At 35.2% G+C, this 19,083-nt stretch overlaps 1 protein-coding gene across 1 annotated transcript in view; it reads right to left on the bottom strand.

Moving 5' to 3' along the window:
* Window positions 1-19,083, bottom strand: part of BTBD8 (BTB domain containing 8) — a 93,774-nt gene that overhangs the window by 19,877 nt on the left and 54,814 nt on the right. The window contains exons 6-9 of the mRNA XM_055341362.1: window positions 15,778-15,858; window positions 14,503-14,599; window positions 9,867-9,955; window positions 9,331-9,433 (exon numbers count right to left, since the gene is read on the bottom strand). Coding sequence (XP_055197337.1) covers window positions 9,331-9,433; window positions 9,867-9,955; window positions 14,503-14,599; window positions 15,778-15,858 — 370 coding nt within the window. The remainder of the gene's footprint in view (window positions 1-9,330; window positions 9,434-9,866; window positions 9,956-14,502; window positions 14,600-15,777; window positions 15,859-19,083) is intronic.

Raw genomic sequence — 19,083 nt, 5'->3', positions numbered from 1 at the left:
TATAAGTGGTATGTGATCTTATTCCATGCAGATCTGAATATACAACATTAAATGTTAGAGTTCAAAGGAAGAAAATGTAATACATTTCTAGACCAAATATATAAAATTTTAATCCAATAGTTAATATAACATATGCTCCAAACTTTAATATATAAAGGGCAGTACTAAGTTTCTTTCCCTTTCCTTCCCCAAGCCACCCATTTTCCCTCCTCCCAATTAATATTATTTATTTTCTGCATCTTTCCAAAGCTATTTCATACATACTCACCCAAGAAATATATGTAATATTGCCTTTATGTTACTCAAATGAGGCAACAATATGCATAATACTCTCTACCTTGTCCTTCAAACTCAGTGTACATCCTAAATATTTTTCTAATCTGAATATGAAGAGCCTTTTTATTTTTTTAATAGCTAGAACTAGCCCACAATATGGATAAGTCATTCAACTAATCCTCTACGTATATTTACGTTGTTTCTAATTTTTTGCTGTTACAATGTTGTAAAAAAATATCTTGTAGATGAAATTATTTCACACAGATGTGAATATTTCTATAGGATAAATTCCTAGAAACAGAATTGCTGGGTCAATACTATTTGTTTTGGCCTGGGTTCTGCCTGAACCCTGAGTCTGAGAAACAGGCTTATATGAAGATAGTTTATTTGGGAAGTGACCCCAAGAGAATCTGAGGCATTAGAAGAGTGAAACAGAGAAGGAGGGAAAGCCAAAGAAAGGGTATGTTTTCTAGCTCCTTACAACTCAGTGTGAGCCACAGCATCTGCATCACCTGGAGCTTGTTAGAAATAGAATCACAGGCTCTACCTCTGACTTACTGAATAAGAATATACATGTAACCAAGATTCTTTTTTTAAAAAAAGGATTTTATTTATTTATTCATGAGACACACACAGAGAGAGAGAGAGAGAGAGAGAGAGAAAGAGAGAGGCAGAGACACAGGCAGAGGGAGAAGTAGGCTCCATGCAGGGAGTCCGACATGGGACTTGGTCCCAGGTCTCCAGGATCACGCCTTGGGCTGAAGGTGGCGCTAAACTGCTGAGCCCCCCAGGCTGCCCTGTAACCAAGATTCTGAAGTGTTTTGTGTATGTACTGAAGTCTGATGAGCACTAATATAGCATTCACTATTACAGGCAACTGGGGCTCAATCTTCCTGGGGACCCTCTGAAGAGCCACAGAGAATGCACTTTGAATTATTCCGCCCAAGGGACAAAACAAGGAAACATTTAACCACTGGCTCCCATCTCCCATTAGTCAAGGCTTATCCCCTGTGGTGTTAATTTCCTTCTACTTCCAGGTTTGCATGCCAGAATTACTGAGTTGTAGGTACCCTGTGTGGAGTGACAGTGAAGCCTTAGAACAGAAAGTGAGAAATATGTGTGATGTGCCTGAGGGAAAGTGCTGCTGGACTGCATGCATATGCAGCTGGATCCTGCAGAAATGGCTGGAGTTCACACATTGGCCAAGAGGATATGAGGTGGGGCACCAGAAGTATCCTAAACATTGCCAATATATATTCAATAAAGAACTGTTTTCCAAACTGCAGATTTCTCTCCTAGCAACCTAGGGAAATATTTTTCGCGGCTTATGATCAGCATTAGAAAACAAAACAGAGAGAAAAGAGAAAAATAGGAAATATCAGTACATCGTGTAATAATAGTAAGTATTCTTTTGTAAAACTTGTTTCAGTTTTGTATGTTTGAGTGTACTAGGTTACAATGTAAAAAAGAAATTCCTAGTCGCAGTCAAAAAAGTGTGAAAAACACAGCAAAAGTTATACTAGTTATTTTCATTCTAAAAGATAGAAAATAGTTTGATATTGTAATTTTCATGTCCATTTCTCTTAAATGAAGTGAGATTTATTCATCAAATTAAGAAGTGTCTGTATTTTCTTTGCAAATGATCTAATTTTGCCCTATTTTTAATAATCAACTTGTAGATATCCTCTATATTAGGAAAATTAGAATCAAAAGTATGATATGAACTGTGATTTGTCTTTTGACTTTGCATATGGTCATTTTTACTACATAGAAATCTTGCATTTTTATGTAATCAAAAATATTTAAGGCTTCTGAATTTTATATCTCTACTCACCTGCCAAGGTTATAATTCTCCCAGAGTTTATAGTAGTATTTTAATTTTTTTCCCCTTCATATTCAAACCTTTGATCTATTTGGAATATATCGCTGGCATATGAGGATATGAAGAATAGATCCAACTTAAAATTTTTCCAGCTAGCTTCCTGGTTGTCTTAATATCCTATACTGAAAAAACACTATGATTCATATCATTTTCTAATCCTTATGATACTGCATTAATCAAATAGGTCTTAAGCTATCCTTTGGCCTTAGGACTAATAGCATAATATATATAACTTTGGTTTTTCACCCTAGGGACCATGCCCATACCTACTTTTTTTTAACTTTCCTAAATTTAAAAACTCTTCATAATTTGTTTTAAAGTGCTTAAACAGGGCACCTGGGTGGTTCAGTGGTTGAGCATCTGCCTTTGGCTCAGGTCATGATCCTGGGGTCCTGGGATGGTGTCCCACATCAGACCCTTGCAGGGAGCCTGCTTCTCCCTCTACCTGTATCTCTGCTTCTCTCTCTGTGTCTCTCATGAATAAATAAAAAATCTTAAAAAAAATAAAGGGCTTAAAGTATTTTGACACAGAAAAATTTAATGTTTTGAATTAGTTCAAGTAATTACACATTATAAAATCATAACTTTTCTGACACCTCTCTCTTAGACTCATCCCTCCACCCTGCTTTCTCTTCTCAAAAGCAATGGTCGTACATCACACCTTACTGAACTGCTGCAAATTGATCAAGAAAGAGAAAAACCTTAAAGTCTCTCAAATTAATAAAAAACAAACAAAACCCTCAAAATATAGTTCAATGCAGCATTTTCTTATCTCCCTTGGTATATGACAGTGTTGGTCATGTCACCAATGGAGTAAAGTGCCCACCATAGCACATGTACCTGAACTGAATTAGAACTAAAGGAGACTACAAAGATCACCTGCTCTTTCACTTTTTGAATAACTTATTTCCATTTTAAATTTGAAAAAATTAAAAATATTCTATTAAGAATTTTTGAATATAGTTGACATACAATGTTACATTAATTTCAGGTGTACAACATAATGATCCAATTTTCCTATACATTGTTATGCTCACCATAGTGTAGTAGCTCCCATCTGTCATCAAGCAATGCTATTACAATACCACTGACTATACTCCCTAAACTGTGCCTTTTATTCTCATGACTTATTCATTCCATGACTAGAAGCTTGTATCAACCCCTCCCTTTCACCCATTTTGCGTGTCCTCTTATCCTTTCCTTCTAGCGACCCCCAATAGGTCTGATCTTTTTAAAAATTTATTCATTTTTTTTTAGATTCCAAATATAAGTGAAATCATATGGCATTTGGTTTTCTTAGTCTGACTTATTTCACTTAGCATAATCCCTTCTAGGTCCATTCACATTGTCACAAATGGTAATATCTTATCCTTTTTATGGCTGCCTAACATTCCTGTGTGTAAGTGTGTGTGTATGTCTGTATATCATCTTTATCCATTTGTCTATCAATGGACATTTAGGTTGCTTCCATATCTTAGCTATTGTAAATTATGTAGCAATAAACACAGAGGTGCATATCTTTTTCGAATCAGTGTTCTCATTTTCTTTTGGGTAAATATCCAGCAGTGGAATTATTGGACCATATGGTATTTGTGTTTTTAATTTTCTGAGGAATCTCTATACTGTTTTCCACAGTGCCTGCACCAGTTTGCATTCCTACCTATAGTGCTTGAGGGTTTCTTTTTCTCCACATCCTCTCCAACACTGGTTATTTCTTATCTTTTTGGTAACTAGTAATTCTGCCTGGTGTGAAATGATATCTAATTCTGGTTTTGATTTGCATTTCCCTGATAATTAGTAATACTGAGCATCTTTTCATGTGTCTGTTAGCCATTTGTATGTCTTCTTTGGAAAAAATACCTATTCAGGTCTTCTGCCCATTTTTCAATTGGACTGTTTGTTTTTTGATGTTGAGCTGTAGAAGTTCTTCATATATTTTGGATATTAACCCCTTATTGGATATATCACTTGCAAGTATCTTCTCCGACTCAGTAGGTTGCATTGTTTTTTTTTTGTTTTGTGATGCTTTCCCTCACTGTGCAAAACCTTTTTATTTTGATGTAGTCCTAGTAATTTATTCTTGCTTTTGTTTCCCTTGCCTGAGGAGACCTATCTAGAAAAATGTCACCATGACCCTGTTAGACACATTATTGCCTATGTTCTCCATTAGAATTTTTATGGTTTCAGGTTCCACATTTAGGTCTTTAATCCATTTTGAGTTTATTTTTGTGTTAGAAACTGGCCCAGTTTCATTCTTTCACTTGTAGTTGTCCAGTTTTCCCAGCACTGCTTAAAAATATACTATTTTTTAAAATCAAAAGCTAAGTATATTTTATGAAGAGTTTATGAAGTTAATGTTTCTTAAAGCTTGACTATTCACAAAGACATAATTTCACATTTTCATTATAATCACCAAGATTATTATTTTGTTTCTTAAATTCCATGTGAATGAAAGCATACAGTATTTGTCTTTCTCTGACTGACTTATTTTGCTTAGCACAATACACTCTAGCTCCATCCATGTCATTGCAAATGGCAAGATTTCATTCTTTTGATGGCTGAGTAATATTCCATTGTGTATATATACATCTTATTTATCTACTCATCAGTTGATGGACATTTGGGCTTTCTCCATAGTTTGGCTATTATTGATAATGCTGCCATAAATATCAGGCTGCATGTACCTGTTCAAGTCTGTATTTTTTTTTTTTTTATCCCTTGGGTAAATACCTAGTAGTGCAATTGCTGGATTGTAGGGTAGTTCTATTTTTTACTTTTTGAGGAACCTTCATACTATCTTCCAGAGTGGCTATACCAGCTTGCATTCCCACCAAGCAAGGTAAGAGGGTTCCCCTTTCTCTGCATCCTCGCCAACACCTGTTGGTTCTTATATTGCTAGTTTTAGCCATTCTGGCAGGTGCAAGGTGGTAACTCATCGTGGTTTTGATTTGTATTTCCCTGGTAATGATGTTGAGCATCTTTTCATGTGTCTGTTAGTCATGTTTTCTTTAGGAAAGTGTCTATTCATGTCTTCTGCCTATTTCTTAACTAGATTGTTTTTTGGGGTGTTGAGTTTGATAAGTCCTCTATAGATTTTGGATATTAACTCTATCTGATATGTCATTTCTCCCATTCCATAGAGGGCCTTTTAGTTTTGTTGCTTGTTTCCTTTGCTGTGAAGAAGCTTTTTATCTTCATGAAGTCCCAATAGTTCTTTTTTTTTTTTTTTTTTTTGCTTTTGTTTTCCTTGCCTCTGGACACATGTCTAGGAAGAATTTGCTACAGCTGAGGTCAAAGAGGTCACTGCCTGTGTTCTCCTCAAAGATTTTGATGATTTCCTGTCTCACATTCAGGTCTTTCATCCATTTTGAATTTATTTTTGTGTATGATATAAGAAAATGGTTGAGTTCCATTCTTCAGCATGTTGCTGCTTTCAACACCATTTGTTGAAGAGACTTTCTTTTTCCCATTGGATGTTCTTTCCTGCTTTGTCAAAGATCAATTGACCATATAGTTGTGGGTCCACTTCTGGGTGCTCTATTGTGTTCCATTGATCTATGTGTCTATTTTTGTGTCAGTATCATACTGTCTTGATGATTACAGCTTAGTAATTTAGCTTGAAATCTGGAATTGTGATGTCTTTTGTTTTGTTTTCTTTCTTCAGGATTTTGTGCTCTTGTGGTTCCACACAAATTTTAGGATTGTTTGTTCTAGCTTTGTGAAAAATGCTGGTGATATTTTGATAGGGATTGCATTAAATGTGGACATTGCTTTGGGTAGTATAGACAGTTAAAAATGTTTATTCTTGGGGGATCCCTGGGTGGCTCAGCGGTTTAGCACCTGCCTTTGGCCAGGGCACGATCCTGATGTCCCGGGATTGAGTCCCGCGTTGGGCTCCTGGCATGAAGCCTACTTCTCCCTCTGCCTGTGTCCGTGTCTCTGCCTCTCTCTCTCTCTCTCTCTCTCTCTCTCTCTCTCTAGGTCTATCATGAATGAATAAATAAAATCTTTTAAAAAAATGTTTATTCTTCCAGTCCACAATTGTGGAATATCTTTCCTTTTCTTTGTGTCCTCTTCAATTTCTTTCATAAGTGTTCTATAGTTTAAGAGTACAGACCTTTTAACCTCTTCAGTTAGGTTTATTCCTAGGTATATTATTGTTTTTGGTGTAATTACAAATGGGATCCATGCCCTGATTTTTCTCTGCTTCATTATGGATATACAGACATGCGACAGATTTTTGTAACATTGATTTTATAACCTGCAACTTTGCAGAATTCACGTATTACTTCTAGCAGTTTTTTTTTGTTTGTTTTTTGGGGTTTTTTTTTTTGGTGGACTCTCAGGTTTCCTACATAGAGTATCATGATGTCTGCAAATAGGGAAAGTTTGACTTCTTTCTTGCCAATTCTGATGCCTTTTTAATTTGTGTTGTCTGATTCCTGAGGATAAGACTTCCAGTACTATGTTAAATAGTAATGGTGAGAGTGGACACCCTTGTTCCTGACCATAGGGGAAAGGCTCTCTGTTTTTCCCCACTGAAGATGATATTAGCTGTGGGTCTTTCATATATGGCCCTTATGATGTTGAGGTATGTTCCAACTATCCCTACTTTGTTGAGGGTTTTTATCAAGAATAGATGCTATATTTTGAACTTAATGTTAGTACTCACATAGTCTAATTTGTATTTTACTTAGTTATTTAAATGCCTTTTTTCAGGGATCCCCGGGTGGGGTGGCTCAGCCATTTAGCGCCTGCCTTTGGCCCAGGGCACGATCCTGGAGTCCCAGGATCGAGTCCCACACCAGGCTCCTGGCATGGAGCCTGCTTCTCCCTCCGCCTACGTCTCTGCCTCTCTCTCTCTCTCTCCCTCTCTCAATGTCTATCATGAATAAATAAAATCTTTTTTTAAAAAATGCCTTTTTTCTATCAACTTGTGAAATGATGAAGTCAAGGTCCACACTTCTTCAGAAAAAATCTTTGCCCACAGTGAAGACCTAGCATATTATCTTTAGAATGGCAGCAATTTGTTTTAAGATCTGCTTTGTCATTTACTGATATTGTGAACTTAAATAAAGCACTTACTTCTCTGATTGTCTTTTCTGATATATAAAAGAGAGATAAGGGTACCTGTCTTATATAAAATTTTTAAAATGAAAGTATTTTTTGAACTGTGAAGATCTAAAAACACCTATTAAATAATAATGACAGTAGTAGTAGTAGTAAGTGATGTTTCTACTTCTAGTAAACTGAATTATAGCTAGGCCATTTGTTTGCCTTCATGAACAGGGAGTAACTATTTACTGATCAAGAAACTAATCCAAAATATTAAGCAACAAAACTACACAGTCCTTCATTAGCATAAATATAGATCTATATTTATTTTTTGCAATGGTATCTCACTAGCTGGTGGCCTACCCCAGTTAGATTTAGATGTATCTTCCATGTAACCCAGTCTGATGTATCATTTAGGGTTCAATCAGAGAAAGAGAACCACTAGGAGCTAAAAAAAATAAAAAATAAATAAAAAAAAATATATATGAATCTGTTACAGGGATTTGACCATATTCAATTGCAGGAGCTGGCTACTGATGTAGTTTGAAGACCACAGGGAAGGCAGCTAAGGGAAGACAGATATAGGACAGCAAGAACAAGTTGACATCCAAGAGCACAAGCTAAAACCTACAAGAATGGACTCATTTCAGTTCTCAGTTCCTCCAACCTGGATTAAATGGATGTCCTTCAGGAGATTCTGGTGCCCTTCATCATGGAACTAAACATATCCCCAGCAGAGGGGTAATGAAAGCCAAAAAAGGACACACGGCATGGTGGAGCAGTTGCAGCCTGTCTGCTGTTTCATTTCAACAAGGTGAGCCAGTAAACAAGCAACATGTATGAGATAAAAGTGCCTACCCCAACAGTCCTGGTGTTTAAATAAAAAAAGGCTGCTGCTTCACTTTTACCCTTCAAATCTCACGCCAAATTGTCTCTCGTGGCCACTTCAACTGGAAATATTCAAAGAGGAAAATTCTGGGAAGCATAGTTCATCAGAGCCAAACTGACAATGATACAAAACCACTGTAGTCTGCCCTTTGTCAGCTTGGCACCCATACACTTCTCTTTATACAATACTTAATTCTCAAATGGAAACAATAACAAAGTTGTGTTTTCACCTAACTTAGTATAACTATCCTCTATACAACAAATATGCTAACCTTTTCCCTATAAGAGGATATAAAACCCCTTTTTTGTCTTTGGGTGATATTTATTGTTTCCAGACTGATTCACACTTCCCTTTGGTATCCTATAACTTTAACATGGAAATATAAAATTAACTATTATTAATACATCTTATATTAGATGGTAGAGATATGAGACAGTAGAAAAAGTATACACAAATACTGGTTTATATAAACAAATATTCAAATAAAAAAGGGAAATGAGTATTTATATCATCACCACTATAGCACTCATTTCTGTAACTGGTAACTTGGTTATAGCTGGTTTTTATCAAGCCAGCTGTTTCAGGATGATATAAAACATGGAAAGGCCATTGAAATCAGGAGCATCGGCTCACTGCCAGACTTGATTTACTGTGGAGTTTATTAGTCACAAGTGATGCTGTGTGAAATACCATGATTGTGAAAAAAGCTGTCTGTAAGTCCAAATAGTGGTTTTAGCAGAAACACTGGAGGCAAGGAAGGCAAATATATAGCCAGAGCAAATGTCTACTCCACTGCCTACAGAGCACTGCCTTTTCCATGATGAAATGGTCCAATATAATTAACTGGCCGCCACGTAAATCCTCTTGGGAAATGTTGCCATAGAGAAGTTTCAGTGTTATATCCCAATCTACCTTAGTGAGTGAAAATCCATGTTGTTGATACCAATGTACAATCTCCATCTATGGCACCATCCTCCTTTTGTTCATGAATCAAAATATACTTCTCAGTGGTTCTGCATCTCTGAACCCTAACTAATGAATCTGGTACAGGGGAACAGAATCTTAAGGACAGGTTTTCAACTGGTTCTGTGTTATCTGGAATTGCTTTTCTCATCTTGCTTTTATAATATAATTCTATATTTATATTTTAAACATTGAAAGTACCTATATAAAACCAAATAAACTTTTTGATGACAAACACAAAGAAGGATATTCAGGTTATACTTACTAAAGACTGAATCAACATATTAAGACAACTTTTCTGAATCTCAGGAGGTACATTTGCAAAACTTCTCTCAGACCAAAACCTTGCAAAATGCTTTACAATCCATCTGTTAAAAAAAAAAATCAAAGAATCCTGAGTTAGAGAAATATTTTTAATTATGATACTCAAATAATACTTTTATTTTCCGTGACATAAGTTGTACACATATATGTGGATGACTAACCCTTATAATTAATTTTGTGAGTTCTCTGATGGACTTAATTATCCTTCCTTTTCTGTGAACACATTTTAAATCCACCGAGTTATATGCACAGATTTTAACATAAATAATTATGGTTCAGCTAAAATAAAATTGATCCCAAGCACCTTGAGTAATATCTAAGTCAATACTTCTCCTTACAATTGTTACAATGAGTTAAGCACTAAGCTACATAGTGTGCCCAAGAAAATAGGCCAATTCCAAAATTTCTCAGAAAATTAGGAGATGGAAGAACAAAGTCCCTACATCAATAGTATCAACACTACTTCAGATCACTTACGTCATGCAGTCAGCAAAAAGACTGTCCACTCCAACTGTATGAGCAATAATCAGGCATTCTAATACAGATGCCAACCTTCTGGAAACCGGCTAAAATTGATAGAAAACAACACATGTATTATTTTTCAATTTACAGAGGCTAAAAGTGTTTGGTTCATAAAGATGACCTGATTTATATACCTAAACTATAGAATGTTTATGATTCAAAAGTCTGTTCTTTCAAAATTATCACTAACAACCTTTAGTTTTATAGAATGGTATTTGAGCTCTCAGTGTCAGAATGCATACAAGTTTTTTTTTTTTTTAGATTTTTAAAAATTTATTTATTCATAATAGACACAGAGAGAGAAAGAGAGGCAGAGATGTAGGCAGAGGGAGAAGCAGGCCCCATGCCAGGAGCCCGATGTGGGACTCAATCCCAGGACTCCAGGATCGCGCCCTGGGCCAAAGGCAGGCACTAACCCGCTGAGCCACCCAGGGATCCCCTACAAGTTTTATTCTAATTTCATTTAGCTTAATTTTATTTGTTTTATTTATTTAAATTCCATTTTTTTTTAAAATTCAATTAGCCAACATACGGTACTCCATTAGCCTCAGATATAGTGTTCAACAACTCATCAGTTGTGTATATTTAAATTCAATTTAGTTAACATATAATGTATTATTAGTTTCAGAGGTAGAATTTAGTGGACTCATCAGTTGCACATAACATCCAGTGTTCATTCCATCATGTGCCCTCCTTAATATCCATCAGCCAGTTATGCCATCCCCCTACCTACCTCTCTTTCAGCAACCCTCAGTTTATTTCCTATAGTTAAGAGTCTCTTATGGTTTGTCTCCCTTGGTTTTCATCTTATTTTTCCTTCCTTTCCCTGTGTTCATCTGTTTTGTTTCTTAAATTCCACATATGAGTAAAGTCATATGATATTTGTCTCTGACTTACTTTGCTTACATTTAGCTTAATTTTTTGTAAAATGGTATAATAATTTCTAGCACATCTCAGTGCAATGCAACCATATGGTCTAATCCGCTTCATATAAACATAACTCTAAGTATATATGCAAGGGGAGGTCCTACACTGACCTCAGACAAAATTATAGAAGTTAATTAGATCATAATTATATAACACATTTTTAAAAGCTCAAATACAGAAGTAAAGAATCAAATAAAATGTAGATATAAATAGTGACAACTCACTGCTCTTGGTGTTAAGCCTCTGTGCGACATATAGCCCATATCATTTATTTTCAGGTTTTGGATTATTTCCTAAGCATATCTATTGCCTATTAGGGTGAACAGAGTTCAGTTTCTCTCTGTACACATTCATTTGTTGTAATGCGAGGTTTATACACTTAATAAAGATCAGTAATCAGTCAATTTATAGATATAGTCTCTAAATGTGTCCTTCTGAAGATCCCCTGCTCTCAGAGAAGAGCAAAAGCTTCTTTTGAATTGCATCCAGCATTGTATTTCTAATAAGGTCAGTGATTTCCAACTTTTAAAATTATGAATTGCTATTATTTGAGTTTCTAATACAGTTCTCCTAAAAGTATATTAGTTTAATAAATTGAATATAAATATTTTGCTTTGTATATTAACAATTTGATTATCCCCTTTAAGATAACTGGAGGTACTCTAGGTTATTCTAAAATCAGAAATGGCTGTCACTATATAGATTATACAGAGATAATTCTACAAAGTTAAATAATTTGGTTTTCTGAGCCACTTTAGATAAGAGTATCAAACTCATGCGAAGAAACAACTGGTATAAACAAAAACACTCAGAGTCTAAAAAACTGCAAAAGTAAACACAAGAGTTAAAAAAAAGTCTAGCAATCTAATTCTATTTAGGAATAACCAACCATTTACAATGTGAAGTCCATTAATTGATGTATAACTTTAAAATTTTTTCCATAAAAAATATTAAAATACAAAGTAACTTAAAGCAGAGACTAGCAAACTACACTTGTGAGCCAATCTAGCTCACCACTGTTTTTGTGAATAAAGTTTTATCCAAACACTGTTACACTGTTTCATTTACATATTATCTATAGTTGCTTTTCTTCCAGAAGGCAGAGCCCAGAAGCTGTGAAAGAGAACAAATAGCCCACAAAGCCTAGAGTATTTGCTATCTGGACTTTTACAGAAAAAGTCTATTGACCACTGGCTTAGGAGATTATCTTTAGCTCTCTGAGAATTGTAATTATATAAAAATGCCAATTCCCAAGGGTTTTGTAACAGGATGACTGACTTTTAGTCATTTTCAAAATCTGCCTGTAGAATCTGGGAAGATGTGCATTTAAATTACTACCTAAAATACGTTTTTAAGAGGTGGAAAGGGGCATGTGGCTGGCTCAGTCAATTATAAATGTCCAATTCTTGGACACTTATATTTTGGCTCAGGTCATGATCTCATGGATCATAGGATCAAGCCCTATGTGGGGCTCCCTACTCAGTGGGAAATCTGCTTGAAGATTCTGTCCCTCTACCCTTCTCCTCACTCGCACACCTGCGTGTGTTCCCTTCTCACTCTCTCAAGTAAATAAATAAATCTTAAAAAAAAAAAGAGGTGGCAAAAAAATATGTAATGTAATGCTGTGATTCTATAAATGGCTATATAATTAACGACGCAACATGGTAGTAGGTTGATGTCACTTAGTTTGCTCTACTTAAGATGTCAATGACTTTTGCTGGTGACTCTTTTAGGAGCAGACTGAATTTCACCCTAGTCTCTTAGTGGATAAAGATTCTTCCAGTGGTTCATGATGCACAATGCTTCCCTGGGTGGATACAGCATCATTTGGCCCTATACCAGCATTCTCTAATCTCACATACCCACTAGGGTTCTCCTCCTGCCCATTGTACCATGTATAACTGGGGCAGGGTGGACGCCCCATACTTCTTCAATGTATGACCATAGCTATCGTCCCTAATCACCAAGCTTATACTGGCTTCTCCCTTTAAAAATCTCCATATTAGAGTATACTCTCACTGGTTTATATTCCAGGCTCTTGGAAGAAATCTCTTACCATTTTCTTTTATTCTTTAATGGAAGCTCCAGAGTGGGCTGGTTTTAGAGATATGGTATATGTCCATGTTAGGGATAAGACATATCTCCTCATTGCAGATACCCTCTATCTTTAATCTTTATTCAGGATATGCTTGTATCTTCCTCCTAACTTTCACTTGGCTGGGAGATGAGGGAAGCAGATGAATGAGAAGGAAAATCTTTCATCAAAATTCTTCACCTTCTACATATTTGAGGATACCACTTACTACCCTCCTTCTAGTTCCCTTACTTCTAGAGGCTGGAATGAATGGCTGATTAAAGGTGGCTGAGAAGTTTAACTTTTTCAGTAAACCCTGAGCGGGTGGTAGTGGAGGTGGTGCTATATGCAACTATTCATGGCTCTATTTTAGTACATGGAGTGCTTTCTCAGCTACAACTTATATAGAGGTAGGAAAAGTCTTACCTAACACAAAAATGTAAATTTAAATATTATTTAAATTACCTAATTAAAATTCATACAATGCATACTGTTGCCTCAAGTACCCAATAAGACGGGAATGATGTAAAACAATTCTGTTAAGATTTGTTTTTCTATTACTAAAGTAATACATGACCATTGTAGAAAATGTAGAAAAGCATAATTAGAAAATAAAAAAATAGGGTAGCCTGAGTGGCTCAGCAGTTTAGCGCCGCCTTCAGCCCAGGGCACGATCCTGGAGACCAGGGATCAAGTCCCACATCAGGCTCCCTGCATGGAGCCTGCTTCTCCCTCTGCCTATCTCTGTGTCTCTTGTGAATAAATAAGTAAAATCTTAAAAACAATAAATAACCTATCAGTCACAGAATAAATTAAAACAATGGAAAATCTATGAATAATGTACAAAACAGGATCTGTACAAATGCACAGTATGATATCTTTCTTTAGAAAATAAATTTATGGGATCCCTGGGTGGCGCAGCGGTTTGGCGCCTGCCTTTGGCCCAGGGCACGATCCTGGAGACCCGGGATCAAATCCCACATCGGGCTTCCAGTGCATGGAGCCTGCTTCTCCCTCTGCCTGTGTCTCTGCCTCTCTCTCTCTCTGTGACTATCATAAATAAAATAAAATTAAATTAAATTAAAAAAAAAAGAAAATAAATTTATGTTTGTATAAACTAAAGTTAAAAGTTAGTATTCATACTCTATCTGGGGAGACTGAGAGGAATATATTCGACCCCAAGTACATGCTACAAAGAGAAGTCACAGGAAGGAAGAGCACTTTCAGGAAAAAGAACCAATGAAACACTTCTAATAAATGTGTTTTGATAAATGGAGAAGGTAACTTTGGTTCCTGACTTCCTTAGTTCCAAATCCTGACTGAGTCCCAGCTATACCTTCTACCTTTGAATTATAAAGGATACTCCTATATCCTTTTAATAAACCCCATGTCAATTTTATTTTACTTAAATGATCTGAATTAGTTTTTTTGCAGACATACCATATGAGCTATTTCTTAGAGTTCCCATTAGTTAAATTGACTTAATATTTTTAAGATTCAAAGCACTATTCACTATCAGAGTTAAAAATCTAGTAGGTAATAATGGGTGACTTTAAGCATTGGGTAAGATTTCTGAGACTCAATAATTACCTTCTGAAAGAAATTACAGTAATCTCTTCTTAAAATATAGATTGCTACTTCTTTTAATCCTTCTAGTCCATACATATCGGCCATATTGAGTATCTGACTAAAATAAAAATAGATACACTGTTAATTCTCCAGTTTAAAAATCAAGAAATAATACATAGTAATTTCCTGATTAGTCTGTTTTAAAAAAAATAATAATCTGAATTATGTTAACTCTAACTTTCTACCCTATATATTTTCTTTATGGATAATAAAAAGGACACAGGTCAAAAGTTGAAAGCACTGTTACATGACTTGATTAGTGGAGATAACAAGAAGTAAATTTGGAGATGTTTCAATCAAATTCCCCTCATATTTTCAGCGACATATATAGCAAAGTTCAGGAAGCTGCTTCAAAGGCTGTAAAAGCTATGAAATTCTTTGCAACAAATTTGTACAATAAAAACTTACTTGGGAGAAGAGTAATTAATTGATGCTTATCATATTGAAAATGCCTACAAAGAGACTTTCCATTGCTTCTTTCATTTGGTAAGTATTTCCCAGCACCATACTTACTTTAGGTAGTTAGGAAACAGACAAGCCTTAAGAGCATGATAAAATTCCATATAGATTTCCAGGCAGGAAAACTTCAGTACTTAATCCCTGTGACTTATGATACTTTCCCTCCAAAATTATATTAATCAATTTATAATTAAAGGAACCAATGAATTTTTAAATTAAAGAAGCAGCTTTCATTTGTTTGATACTAGAACAGCAATAAAAGAAGAGAACATTCAAAAAATTAGAAGAGCAAGGTAGATTTCACTTTCCAGTATGATTTCAGCAACTTAGCATTTCACTAAAGAGCAATGAAGAACCATTGTGGTTTTTTAGGATACCTATATTCTTAAAGTAATTTTCGGTTTTTTTTTTTCTTTTCTTTTGCTGCTTAAGAGAGTAATCCTAAAATTTAAAAATAAAGTAGTAAGATAATTATTCCAAATTTGATAAAGATTCAACTTTATAAAAACCTGTCATTTTTCAAACAAATATAAGGTTTTCCTAACAAAATTTAAGTCAAATACTTTTCCTAATCTTATCATTGTGAGTTGCTAGATCATCTTTTCTTCTAAGGTGACTTACTGTTTTTAGATATTCCCAACACACACAAACAAGATATGGCAAAATAATAAAAGTGAAGCTTTTATTTCATTGACACTTTAAAACATAGCTCAATCAAGCAGAAACCATTAAGTCTTAATACTTCTATATTTAAAATCATTAAAAAGTAATACGCACCCAACATTAGCTTTGTCTGGAAAGTCCAAAATTCCTCCATATATAAAATGCATCATAACATTCATTTCTACATGGTTTATACTGAAAAATAAAAGAAAACTTAATTCAAATCCAGAAATAATTAAGGTTTGACTGATATCAATGATACATTCTATTTTCTTGCAAAATTTTAGCCAAGATAAAGTTTTAATCACACTTTTATCTGAATATATTATTCAAATAACATCTATACAGTTATTCCATTAATTTAAAATTAAGTATAACTGTAGCTATAGATTTTTATATAAGTTATAAAATGTTATTTGTATGTTATCAAATCACTGATTACTTGTTGAGCATCTTCTGTAATGAACTTTTAGAGTTAGAAGGGATCTGAGAGGTCACAATACAACCTCTGGCTCATTAGGAAATCATCGCTGACAAATGGCCTCTAATCTTCTTAAAGCCTCATATGAACAACTCTATTTACTGGAAAGATTCTTGTTATGCTGTATAGATTTCTTAATTTGTAATACCTATCCAGCAGCTCTAGCCTGACCAACATCCTCATTACAGATGAAAAGTAAAGATAAGACTTAAGTAGTCTAGAGTGATAATTTCTATGTCCTACTGACTACTGGATCTCAAACTGAATTCATGGCCTCCTTCCTCTTCCCCATTTCCCCCAGTACCCCAGATTCAGTCCTCTTCATGCTATTCCTAATTTGTTCATAGCACTGTAATAGGGCTTCTTGCATCTTGTCTTATCCTCTGCCTCTGTACCAAAGGGACTGAATTATCAGGTTTGTGGGTAACAAGCACTGGTCATTGGTCAGGAGGAACTTGATATGAGAGGTAACTGGATTTCTTTTTCCTTTCTTCTCTATTGAACAAGTGTGAAGAGGTGATTGGGAAGAACTCCATCTACTACTATACAGTTTCAGACTTTCTTTCAGGTGGGTTGTTATAGAGGGGACATAGTAAGCAAGTAAACTGTGGTTCTTCCATTTAACACACATTTTATTGCTTTAACAGTTTTTATCGATAATAAAGGAAATGTTGGAGCCCCTGGGTGGCTCAGTTGGTTAAGTATCCAACTCTTGATTTTGGCTCAGGTCATGATCTCAATGTCATGAGATGGAGCCCATATAGGGATCTGTGTCCAGCAGGGAGTCTGCTTGAAATTTGCTCCCTGTCTCTCCCTCTGCCCCTCCCCCTGTTCACACACTCTCTAAAATAAAATCTTTAAAAATAATAATAATAAAGGAAATGTTTTCTTACTTCATCTGCTAGTTCTTTCATATTATTTTGAATAGGAAGAAAGTGTATTATTTATTGTCCACCCCAACTCTAATACCATCTAGATTATCACCTACATACCTACGTTAGAGCCTGAGATTCATCTTAATCATCTCCCTCATTATATCCCATCACTTTCAAAACTTCTTGAATTCAGCCTCTGCTCCCTCTTTCTCCTCTCACTGCTCTGGGTTAGCCTCTTATTTTCTCTCATCTGTATTATGACTATATCTTCTCTCTCATGTGGGTTTCCTACCTGAAATAATCTCTTCATATCCCATTTCCCACACTGCTATTAGAGTGAAAACCTTTCAACAGTTCTCCATAGCCCATTGAAAAAAAAAGTACAAATTCCTTAGCTTGGTGTATAGTGTTCTTTCCCAAATGACCTCGTTCTCCCTCCCTCTAAAGAGGGAGATGAATGAACTACTCATTTCCTATACTTGAACTACTTAGAATTCCTTATATGTCTATGGCTTAGTACATCCGTTTACTGCTTAAAATTCTCTCTACTTATTTCATCTTCCAGACACCAGACATGTGGCTCTTTATCTCTGATTCTTTCCTTAATATCCCAAAGGCCAAAAAATAAAAATCACCAAATAGTAAACAGTAATAACTAACATTTATTGAGCACTTATAAGCCAGTTACTGAGCTAATAAGCATTTTGAATGCCATTTGCTCATTGAATAATAACTTAATAATAGATACAATTATTAGTCTTATTTTATAAGTGAAAAACTGAAATTAAGCAACTTGCCCAAGGCCAAATGGCTAGTGATACACTATAGTTTAAATCCAGGCCGACTGACTCCAAAGTGTAGACTCTTAAGCAGTACACTATACTATATGCTTCCATTATCACATTTATCAAACTGACTTGTAATACCTTTGTTTACACATTTGTTTCTCCTTCTAGACTGAGTTATGTTAGGGCAGGCTATACCTTAGATTTATTCTTGCATTTCTAATAGCAGCCAAATGTCAGCAATGATTCAGTAGCCCCAGGATGAGAAGAATTTTCTTCACCCATACAATATTGCAGTTCTGCAGTGGAATCAGGGTGGGAACAATGCTAATTAAGATTTCCACAATTCATTAAGTATAGTATCTATGCTAAAGGATATCTGCTAAATAATATCTGCTAATAATATCTGCTAAAGGAAATAAAGAAGGAAGGCAAGAAAAAAAGAAATAGAGTCCCACAGGGTAGGACTCAGAAAGGTGTTTGATTCTATTTCTTATATAACATATGCTCAATAAATGTTTGAAGAATGTTTAATGAATGGCTTATTAGGACACTTATAGCATCTTTCTGACTCTTCAGAGGAATACTGAGTTGCAAATATAAAGCATTTTCAAAAAAAAAAGCATTTTTCAATTAATTTAATATATATTTACTGGCCCCCACTATAGCTAAGTACTGGTTTCTGCTGATTCAAAAATCCCAGGGGATCCCTGGGTGGCGCAGCGGTTTGGCGCCTGCCTTTGGCCCAGGGCGCGATCCTGGAGAACCGGGATCGAATCCCATATCGGGCTCCCGGTGCATGGAGCCTGCTTCTCCCTCTGCCTGTGTCTCTGCCTCTCTCTCTCTCTCTCTCTCTGTGACTATCATAAATAAATAAATTAAAAAACAAAACAAAAATCCCACATCTTTAATACTTAGGAAAAAAGTCAAATCTCTACATATTCTCATTTATGTACTATGGATATGAGAAAATTTGATCTCAGACTAATTATGCCACATTATCTGTAGTCTGTTAATCTATGACACTAGCATAATTACTACAATGCATATGCCATGCACTTTCCCTCAAAATTTCAAGAGCCATTCTTATTATTGTTAATGAGAACTGGTCATTTATGTTTAATAATGGTTTCTTTCAAGATTTGACATATTTAAGCAAAAGATAATAATAATTAAGTAAAAACAAAAGTAGTGTTATTAAAATAAATAGCAAAATTTAGACATTTGAGCATATATATGTTATAAAAATGACAAGAAACCATTTTCCTACAGTTTTACA

Source organism: Nyctereutes procyonoides, unplaced genomic scaffold, assembly GCF_905146905.1.
Source record: "Nyctereutes procyonoides isolate TBG_1078 unplaced genomic scaffold, NYPRO_anot_genome, whole genome shotgun sequence".
Taxonomy (NCBI): Eukaryota; Metazoa; Chordata; class Mammalia; order Carnivora; family Canidae; genus Nyctereutes; species Nyctereutes procyonoides.
Note: the sequence above shows the minus strand (reverse complement) of the source record. Positions and strands in the feature narration are given on the sequence as shown.